The sequence below is a fragment of the Ochlerotatus camptorhynchus genome, unplaced genomic scaffold (assembly GCF_037179485.1).
Source record: "Ochlerotatus camptorhynchus isolate MF236.1 unplaced genomic scaffold, CSIRO-AGI_Acam_v1.1 ptg000554l, whole genome shotgun sequence".
NCBI classification, from domain to species: Eukaryota; Metazoa; Arthropoda; class Insecta; order Diptera; family Culicidae; genus Ochlerotatus; species Ochlerotatus camptorhynchus.
Window position 1 is genome coordinate 283,150 of NW_027041037.1, and position 11,452 is coordinate 294,601.

The 11,452-nt window shown below is 39.0% G+C and overlaps 1 protein-coding gene across 5 annotated transcripts in view; it reads left to right on the forward strand.

The window, feature by feature from the left end:
• The window catches only part of plx (PTB_TBC1D1_like and TBC domain-containing protein plx), an 80,953-nt gene extending 69,501 nt beyond the window's left edge, over positions 1–11,452 (forward strand). For all 5 annotated transcript variants that reach the window (XM_065236506.1, XM_065236508.1, XM_065236509.1 and 2 more), the window contains 4 exons: positions 5,300–6,217; positions 6,283–6,878; positions 8,696–8,847; positions 8,917–11,452. In XM_065236506.1, coding sequence (XP_065092578.1) covers positions 5,300–6,217; positions 6,283–6,878; positions 8,696–8,847; positions 8,917–10,236 — 2,986 coding nt within the window. In that variant the 3' untranslated portion in view covers positions 10,237–11,452. The remainder of the gene's footprint in view (positions 1–5,299; positions 6,218–6,282; positions 6,879–8,695; positions 8,848–8,916) is intronic.

An 11,452-nucleotide genomic window follows, 5' to 3' on the forward strand; every position in this document is an offset into this window, starting at 1 on the left:
TGAAAATCACCACTCCGAGTTGCGACAGCTTTCAGTCGCAGCGGCACATGTAATGGTAAGCGTGATTGCCTCTCACTCCAAAGGGCCTGGGTTCAATCCTGATCATGCCTTCCTTCGTAAGGGAAGTAAAGCCGTTGGTATCCGGTCCATGAGTTGATGGGTCGATAGGTAGGGTCCAGGTGTAGGAGCTGCCTCCCTGGCGTCGGTAACATTGGTACTCAGTACGGAAAACAAGATCGACGGAAAACAAATCAAGGAAAAAAAAACTTTCAGTCGCATGTACAATACTTTTTTTTTTTTTCCTTTGGTTTGTTTTTTCCGTCGATCTTGTTTTTCGTGCTGAGCACCAATGCTACCGACGTGCCAGGAAGGCAGCTCCCACACCTGGACCCTACCTATCGACCCATCAACTCATGAACCGGGGACCAACGGCTTTACTTCCCATCCGAAGGAAGGCGTGATCAGAGATGTTATGCCTCAGAACATCCCGGCGGCGCCGACTGGGATTGAACCCAGGCCTGCTGGGGTGAGAGGTAATCACGCTTACCACTACACCACCGGCGCCGTTTGCATGTACAATACTATACATCATGAATTAAGATTCAGCGTAACTCAGCGATAATCTATTGCAACTTAGGTGCTTCAAAGGTTTCAAATTCTTATTACAGCTAAATAAATGTTTTTCGGAGTTATGAAATAATTAGATGCTATGAGTCTACTCTCCACAACTCGATGTCCACTAACTCGATATCGAGTTATAGAATCGTAGTTAAAATGAAATGTGATAGCGATTTTGTATGGCATTGTTATTCTATAACACGATAATTCAATAACTCAATGGTCCCTTCAATATCGAGTTGGACAAAGTTCACTGTTTTTTTTAAGATACACGAAGAGGTTACTATGTATGTGTTTGATCCATAAAACCTAACAATATCGCTTACTGATAATCATAATCAGTGATTAGTCACTCACGCACTGACTCAGCGATCAGCAAATCGCTGACTGTGACTCGTGTAAAGCAAAATTTACAGGTTGTATGTATAAACATATTTTTTGCAACCTCTTGTTATATCTTTCAAGTAAAAAATATGTTAATATAATTATGTCATAATTCCAAAAAAAAAACACGTTTTAGCTTAAATGAGTATTTGCAACCTTGACTTCACGCTGAAAAAAGTATTGAAAATCATTAATGCCACACTCCAGTTTGATCCATAATCCCAAAACATGATTCTCTGCCAAAAATGGCAAAGATTGATGGAGGTTTAGACGTCACGAAAATGATTTGAAGTTTGTATGGAGATTTTGGCGAATTACTATGAGGCATTTTCCAATTTCACGACAATCGCTCTATTTTTGATTCAAGTTATCAGAATTAGGGGAAGGCGAGGCATAGTGAACAGGTGGAGCATAGTGAGCTTCCTGTGCTATAGCCTTGGATTTCTTATGGTTCGAAACATATTAATTGATCATTTATCATTGCAATGGTGATATTGAATGATGTGGATGATGTCTGTGCTTGGATTCCCTGGTGAACTTAATACAGGAGTTTGCTCAAACTTGATCCCCTGTTTTAATTTTTTTCAACGAAAAAATCGAAAGTGGATGCGGTTTTCGCACAGGTACAAATGGTAAATATTTTTTGTAAGTTTATGAATAATAAAAAGGCTCCAAAATTATGTATAAATCTCTCAAACTACGTTTTTTCAGAAAGAGTATTAAAACGTGTTACGAAAAATTGGAGAAGACATTCATTGTTTTAAAGAAAAGTGTACTCAGGGACGGTTTCATACGGTTTTTATTTTATTCTCTCGAGCCTCTGACATGCTTTATTCATTCCTAAATGTACGGTTTTCTCAAATTCGCCAGGAATCGCAATTTTAAGAATTGCGGTACACTTGATCCCCCTTGATGACATGCATTTGAATATAAATTTTTACTCGCATCCTAAGGTCCAATGTGGGAAAATTCTTGAGAGCCAGGTCTCCACAAACAGAGTTTTATTTTTTCACCATCATATATAAGGTTTGTGTGTGTAAACCTTGGGGATCAAGTGTCCCCTAACTGAGTATTCAACTTCATATCAAACTTAACAAACAATCAAATGAAACAACACCAATTCAATGGTTATAATAAGTTCTACTTATTCACAGCTTATAGCTGTGAAAATTGTATACGTTTTGGTTGAAAATTCAAAAAAATATTTGGAATGTTCATGCTGGCCAAAATAAGGGAGTAAAAACATATGAACTGCTCTCAAAAATATATTCGTTCGACAATCTGACGAAAATGTCCCCATAACATTACCTTCCGTCAAGACGAAACTTAGGGGAAACTTACTTGAAAAAATCTGCTCAGAATTTTGAGAAACCAAAGAGGGATCAAATGTTCCCAGTGGTCAAATGTGTCCAGTCTCCCCTATTGTTGCTAACCACGTATTCAACAATCAATTTACTCTATTTTGTATTTTTTTTTCTTATTTTTATCCATCTTGAATTGGACAAACAAAAATAGGCTGTTATTCATTGTTAAAACAACAACATAATATTTGTTTACAGCGTGTGGAACTAGAACCACAGTTAGAGCGATATTTGTAAAACTGTAACTTCTTTAGTAAACTATTTTTTTTTTTTTTTATATCTTTATTAAGGGGGTATTCCCAATCTTTTGCCTTTTTTCGGCCTGTTTTTCAATTATTTTTTTTCAAGGAAAATGAATAGTAATGCGCCTAACTCTTTGGGATTCTTGTTTATTGAACATTAAAGTTTACAAATAATTTTTTTTCGACATAAAAAAAGACATTATTGACGTCACAAAATGGCGGCAAACAGACCCCTGTTCGCCGCAAACGCCTGGACGGGCGAAGACTTTTCTCTGGAACGGCTTCATCTGAAACAGATTTCGTGATGAAATTAATAATCTGCATAAGATTCTCTGGAGCTTCTCCCGTTGGCAGCAAAAAATCTAGCAAATTAACAAAATGGCGGCCATATGAAAAAACAGGCGATTTTTAGCCCGCTTTTTTGCAGCTTTAAGGTGCTTCAAACAATGTTAAATGTTAATATTTTTGGCTGAAAGTGGGAGAAGCTCCAAAGAATTTAATAAGGAACAAAATGCGAAAAGATTCAAGTCAATATCTCTTATAGTTTCTGAGAAAAATCTTCGCCCGATAAAAAAAATATGGTTTCGAGAAAAACGCGTTTAAAGTTTTGACTTTAGTTAAAACCATTTGGGGGTTCTTACCATTAGTCAGCTATGCCTGGACACCGAATTCGCTGATCGGAAAACGGCTTGGGGGGATGAAAGTATATAGTCTAAAGTACAAAAAAACGTGAAAAAAATAAATTTGATTTTTTGAAAAAAAAGATCGGGAATACCCCCTTAAGGAGACTTTCAGCCGTTGGCTGGCTCGTCTCCGAATTTAGTAAACTAATATCCTTTCCAACAAGATTACAAAACAAAGGTAAAATGGGATTTTGGATTTTATGCCTCAGAACATCCCAGCGGCGCCGACTCGGATTAAACCCAGGCCTGCTGGGGTGAGAGGTAATCATGCCACCACCGGCGCCGACTTTGGTTAAAAGTGAAAATTTACCATGGTGGCGTTTACGTCATTTTGTCATCCCACAGCAGTATGGGGTTTGGTTTGAATGTTTGGTGCAGAAGAATATTCTGATTCGATGGAAAAATTAACATGTTACTGCGATATTACATCTACATGAAGGTTTCAAAATGGGAGTCAGTAATAACCCCCTTGGGAAAAACCAATCAGTCTTAAATTGCAAAATCGGCTTGTTGCATCGAAATCAATCCAAAAATGTAATTAACAGTCATACTCGCATGACCACATCAACCATAAAATGGACGAACTAATATCCTTTCCAACAAGATTACAAAACAAAGGTAAAATGGGATTTTGGATTTATGCTCGAAGAGTTTATATAGCTTTTTCTATTAATGACAATATAGTTGGCAACACGTTTGTAATCTATTATATCTAATCTAATCTAATCTAATACAAACGCAGCCAGTACGAGAAAACATCCTAGAAAATGATTAGGTTAGATGAGGTCTAATCATTTTTCTTGTCTTATTGATGTTTACAGCATATCTGAGATATGATATAAACATCAATACGGCCAGGCCTACTGCGTTGTATTTGCCGCAAAGATGATTCTTGGAAATGAATGGGAACATTTCTTGAATCTACAGGGGTGGAAGGATGCGTGGACATACCGTACCAAACGCTCCGAGTTACTATGTGTAGTTGTGTGTAATGTGTAAATATTTGTACAATATTGAAGACTCATAAAATAATGCAATAGAAGGATCTTACCGAATTTTCTCCTATATACCACAACACATTGCTTGTTGAGCAGAAAAACGAACCACTTTTTGATTCACCGATTTGTTCTGTGATTCCGTGCGGCAATTTCCTTCCGTAGATCATCCTTGGTCGGTTTTGAACTTTTCTTTAGTATGTCCTGATTATAGCACTTTTTGCTTGTTTTTACGCTATTAAAACGACAATAATCAGATTCAGATCCTCCGCATTTCTGGTCTGCCAGATTCTCTCGAACTTCTACCAGTGATTGATGTTGTCTAAAACACGACACCAGAACTATTCGCAAACTTTATCAATTGAGACCACCGCTAAAAATCTTCATTTTTCAAGTAGTACACAACCGAAAAAGAGTTTTTAGACGGAAAACACACAGACAAGCTAGTAAAAATTGTGACAGGAGGGCAAGAAACTCAACCATTCGCGAGCAGAACCTACTTCGATCACACGTTTGTAATCTATTATAATATCCATGAAGTATTAGGACAAAACTGAAAAAAAAAACAACTGATGAAATCGTGTTGCCAAAAACGCGATGGCGTTCTATTAGAATACATGGTTTGCTTAATTAACGAAAGATTCTGAAAACACGCCATTAAAATTAATTTCTTCATCCTCATCCAGAAAGGATCAGTTGATTATTAATCAACGCATTGCACTATTATCTAGTAGCTTCTGAACCAACCGAACCAACTGAGCAGATTTTTATGCGTTTAGTTTAGGCCCTAAACTTTAGGGTTGCTACTAATCACATATCTAATGCAAACAAATAAGCACGGTTTTTCAGAAAACAGCCGTAAAAAAGCAATGGTTTAATTTAGTTAGAAACCGCTCTCTGGGGACTTTTTCTAAGCTTTCCTAGTGTTTACTAATAATACTTTTTTGCTTATGCTGTGAATTTTCGTAAGTACTCAAAACCATTAATTCGACACCGCATTCACATTTTATCCTCAGTGTACCGGTGTGTCGCGATCGATCTGCCTCGATCGGCTCCATCCCGGTTGCCGACCAGAACCGTACGATGGTATTCTTGATAGGCCAATGTGACCTGCGGTTGATTAGTCCCGATCGCAAACAGGTTTTGCTGCACAAAGAGTTTCGTGACGTGGCCAGTTGTGCCCAAGGTCAGAAAAATGCAGATCACTTTGGAATTATCTGCCGAGACGTGAACAACGATGGCTACATTGGGTACGTCTTCAAATGCCAGTCCGAGAACGTAGCCGATGAGATCATAATCGCCATCTCGCAGGCATTCCTGGTATGCTCAGAGCAGAAACAAAAGGACAAAACAGCTGCACAGATATACTCCTGCGAGCATTGCCCCATGCTGTGGTATCATAAGCTGTGCTCGGACGTGGAAGGACTGAGCGATAAAAAGACACAGTATATGATCTTTAAGCGAATAGAATCCACCTTGGCAGAGGACGAACAGCGATTGGTATTGGAAAAGTATCACGGTGCTGAGAAAGCCCCAGGGCACAGCATTGGCGAGCAGAATCAATTCCTCATGATGTTACTAAGGGCGCACTGTGAATCCAAGCAACAAAGACACGTACACGATACGGTTGAGCATAGAGCAGAGTTTTTGAACCAATATCTAGGTGGCAGCGGCATCTTCATGAAAGCAAAGCGTTCACTGACGAGTTCATTTGATCATCTACTCAAACGTCGTACAAGCAAAGACGAATTTGGAGGGGTTCCATCAATCAAGGACTCAACATCTTCGGGTGATCTTAGAACTTCAAATGATCTAGAACCACAAGCAAGATCACGTGCTTCTACAATTGGTTCCAGCCCTTCGTTGAGTCGAAAGAACTCGGACTTTGGCGTTGCCCCCACTGCTCCCCAACTGAAGTCGCCAATGATGGATATGTATATTTCTTTAAACTTTCACCCACAAATAGATCAAATTTTAATGGTTTTCTATTTAATTGCAGATTCATTAAGGTAGGCAACAGTCCCCGAGAAAATTCCAATCACACTGGATCGTGGCGGCAGGCAATGTTGCACCGTGTTGTTACCCCTTCGAAGAATATGAAAGTTTCAGGTGATGAGTACATGTCTCCGTTACGAGCTCCACAAATCAGTAACAGGAAGCGAACTCGGGAGGAGCTTCGCGAGCTATGGCGCGTAGCAATCAAACAGACCATAATTCTCAACCGCATGGACAAAGAGAACGCCAGACTGCAAGCCCGTCAGAATGCAATCAAATCCAATGAGATCAAACGCATCAAGTTGGAATATGATGAGATTTCCATCTGTGATAGACAAGCGGCAGAAATTTGGGACAATTTTCTGAGTGTTCTACCAGCAGAAGGGGTACATGCCAGAAAGGATCCAAAGGTGCTTTACCAAGCCATCAAAAACGGAGTGCCGAGGGCGAAACGTGGCGAAGTGTGGATGTTCCTCGCCAACCAACACTCGTACAACACGGCACCGGTCGATGTTTCCAAATACCCCAACTACTATACGCCGTATCAAACGCTGTTGAAAAATTTAACCGAACATCAACACGCCATTTTCATTGATTTAGGTAAGTTGAAATATGCCAGTATCTAGTGCTACCCAGTATGCCAATACCAGAACCCCACACCCGGAAAACCGAAGAACAGTTTGAACGCGATAATTGTATTTATCTGTTGAGCTAACTTTTCGTTGAGAATTTTTCATTTAGTTTATTTGGTAAGACTCAAATGTCATTAACAACTAACTCTACGGGGCAGAGTAAAATCGAATAAACTTATGAATGTAAATATAGAGGGAGGTAATTAAAGGGTGAACACGAGATTAATGCCACACACATAAGAAGCTGTAACTATGAATTTCTATGAGATTTTGTATCCCGAGTTACAGTAGAGTGAACAGACTGCTTTCTGCTCTAAAAAAAATTGTGCAGTCTCAATTTGAAATCAGCGGTTAAGTAAGGAAATGTATTGTTCATGGTTGCTTTTGATTCACGAGGCCTTCCCCTTTTTTGGCCAATAACACATCTCCAAATTGTGCAGTTGGTCAGATATAACATTACAAAATTTCGGCTCATTTTGATGCAAACAATTTAAGCACATGGCAACTCAACCCTTTAAACCCACCCCTAATTAATAATTTCTTTCACACTTTAAAGTGTTATCATCTGTAAAAAAAAAGAATAAGCCAAATTAGTAGAAAATTAACTAAATGTACTTTCTTGCAACTGGATAAAATTTTAAAGACAACTTTTTGTTTTCCTGATTGGAAAACGGGTATAAGTTTGTCATTGAACCTTGGCATATTTTTTTCTTGTTTAGATCTCTGAAAATTCATTTAGTATCGTGGTTAAAAAGTTTTTTTTTTCCTTTGATTTGTCTTCTGACGATCTTGTTTTCCACATGCTGAGCACCAATGCTATCGCGACGCCAGAGGCAGCTCCCACATCTGGTCCCTGCCTTTCGACCCATCAACTCATGAACTGGGAACCAAAGGCTTTACGTCCCATCTGGAATGAAGGCGTGATCAGAACATCCCGGCGGCGCCGACTGGGATTGAACCCAGGCCGCTGGGGTGAGAGGTAATCACGCTTACCACTACACCACCGCCTTTTATGAGACCTTTTTGTTCTTACTGTGTGGTTACTTGCAGCCGTTTGCTTCTGCGTACACGTTCTGCGTATTGATTCAAATATATTATTCGGTTAATTCAAAGAAAAATATTTTTGAATCAACAATAATCTGTTTGTTGATTCTAAAAACCATTTTGTTGATTCAAAAATATGTTTTGTTGAAAAAGTGATACAATATGTTTGAATCAATAACAAAATACATTAGACCCTGAAACAAAAATCCATTTTTCTGCGTGTAGCCATGGATTTATTATAAAGTTCGAAACAAATTAATTGGTCATTAATCATTGCAATGGTGATATTAAACCTACTACCAATTAATTTGGTTCGAACAACTAGAAGTTTTGGACTGGAGTGCGGGATGCTTATTATGCCCCACCTGTTTACTATGTCCCTCCTACCCCTGCGTAGTTTATTTGGCCTTAACGTTACGCACCCCAACAAAACTGACTGAGTTCCTCGCCTGATGTCTCATTCAAATCTCCGGTTGATCATCTACAACTCCTTTACTTCCACTTTACCTAAGCGATTTCAATAGAGAGCCTGATTGATCAACCCTATAAGGCTTTAAATCATTTCAAATATGCAGGGAAGGAGTTAGTATATTTAATTTTGTTGGAATCGCGTGCGGTTATTTATATAATTAAGCATCTTTTTTTAAATTATGACCGCTTACCGGGTAGTAAGCGTACCCTTACCCATGTCGTAACTCTCCATAAATTAAGCAAACAACTAATCATTGCCCTCCTTTCCAGGTCGCACATTTCCCGATCACAAGTATTACAAAGATGCCCTTGGCGTAGGCCAGCTATCCCTATTCAATCTATTGAAAGCATACTCTATTCTCGATCCAGAGTTAGGGTACTGCCAAGGATTAGGGTTCATCTGTGCAGTTTTATTGCTACACGTAAGTCTACAAATGTCCATTGCGCATGTTTGCATCGAAATGAAGTTAAATCTTTCCCATATTCAACAGCTGGAGGAGGCGAACGCTTTCGAGTTACTTAAGCATCTCATGTTCAAACGACAAATGCGCGCCAAGTATCTGCCTGACATGAAACAATTCCAACTGCAGCTGTATCAACTATCTCGCTTGCTTAAAGATCACATCCCTGAGCTGTATGACTGGTTCGATCAGCATGACATTTCACCGACACTCTACGCTGCACCTTGGATCTTAACCGTTTTCAGCTCTCACTTCCCACTTGGATTTGTAGCCCGTGTCTTCGATCTTTTGTTCCTCGAATCTTTCGACGTAATATTTCGATGTGCAATTGCCCTGCTGGAGGTCCACAAAGAGCAACTGCTGCAAAGAAACAACTTCGAAGACATTATGAACTACCTGAAAACGGTAGTTCCGAAAATCGACTCTGATGTTATGGAGAAGGTTTTTCGGAATGTGTTCAAGTCCGATTTCTCTCGGCAGCTGATCGAATACCAAGTCGAATATAATGTCCTGAAGGAAGAAATGACCTCTCAGAATCATCACTTGGAGAACTTCAAACGAGTTAAGGAAGAGAATCATCAGCTTGAAACACAATTGCAGTTTGCTCAATCTAGCTTAGTTCAGCTTGACAAAACACGCCAAGCGCAGCAAAACCAAATCCAAACCCTCCAAACGCAGGTTCAATCTTTGGAGAACACCGTGCACATACTAGTGAAGTTTGTCGACCAAACAATTGAAAGCAGACCGGACTACGTGCTGCCTAATGACATTTGCCGAATTATGCAACAAGTTCAGGACCTGCAGCACCAGCAAATGGTTCAGCAAAAGAAACGATCTCCAATATTCTTGGACCGCAAAATCGGCAAATCCATATCATTCAACAGCAACCTAGGACTGGCATTGAACGTACTAGAAGAGGCAAATGAGCAGGACGGTGCTGGAGGAACTCCGACAAAGAAGAAGCCGTTTTTCCAAAATTCATTCGAGCAGATTCGTCAACAAAAAGCTGGCCTTCGCCTGAACAAGCTGGATGAGTGCAGTAGTCCGGAACATGCAACGGACCAGAATGGTTCAAAGAATAACAGTGCTAGCGACGATAGTGGCATCGCAACGCCAATCAGTCCACAAATGCATGCTCCTTCGACAACTCCAATGGTGGCGGAATACAAACCGATGGTACCAATGATTGATATCCATCCCCTTAGTGGTGACGTCAACGTACAGTTTAACGGAACGACTCAGCTCAAATCTATCAAACCACGCGTGCAATCGAGACAGAACTCAGTTTCGTCAATTGTGAGTGATATCGGTGAAGGTGGACCCTCCACGAGTGGCACCAATAGAAGCTAACAACCAGCCATCGACCGCTAAAATGGCATTATGCTTCGAAAGTAAGACGTACAGCATCAACAATTAAAATCTCAATTGTTAAATTGATGTATAAAAGATAGTTCAGCTCACTTCGAATCCAACCGAAGGATATATTTTACTGCTAATATATTTTACTGATTCATGCTTTGGCAAACAGTGATATGTGGTACTACTAGTAGTATATAAGTGTTTAGGAAACTTTTCAGTATACACGCTTGAGCGGTGATTCCAATGAATGCAGCTTCTCGATACCCGGTAGTAGAAGGTACAAATTAGAAAACAGCCCATTTTGCTTCCGCAATGTTGTCAATCATATTTACAGAATAAGAAAACCCGTAAGCAGTGGCTAAAGAAAATTAAATAACATATTTGCTCTTGCTATTGTTCACAATGTACCCTCCATGTAACCGATTTGGCAAGCATACTGGATAATATATAAATTGATAAAACAAAACATAAACATCAGAATGGGAATATTTTATATACTTAACTCCAAATTAAGACTTGCCTGCAACACATTGAACTACTAATTAAAAGCTTAATAGCAAGATTTGATCACAATCGCTTCTAAATTGTATATAAGGAGGAAATCGCGAAAATTGTGACCGGAGCAGATTATCAATAAGTAATCAAGAGTGCATAGTAACTGCAATTAGCTACAACCGAATCCCATTCACCAATAAACGCCAATTTCGAAAGTTGCTAGTGAAAGAAATATTGCACACACACACCAAGGTAAATTAGAGCTAGAGAGGAATTATTTTTTATATAGCTCCAAAGCTGCCCCAATCTGGAATCATCAGGAACATAAGGAGAAACGTTTACAAAGGTGTCTTATTTCGAGCTTATCTCTTTTTAATTAAGTCCCAATGTTTGCTTTCTTGGTTCTTTTGTTAACTGTTGTTTTGTTGTAAATCGGTTTTACGTTTGGTTTTATCGGTATGGTTTGAGTACATTAAACAGCAAATGTAGCTTAGGGAAATTGATATTCAATTGAAATTTGTTGAACAATATTAAAATCGGTTAGATTGAAACGCGGTGTGTACTCTAATTTAGAATAATGTATGACCCAAAATTGCTGAATATTTAAATGAAGAGAATAAACATTATATCCAAATTATATAGCCATAGAAATACATGTACTACTGATATTATAAAGAAATAAAACTGTGAAACCTGCATCTATAATCACAAA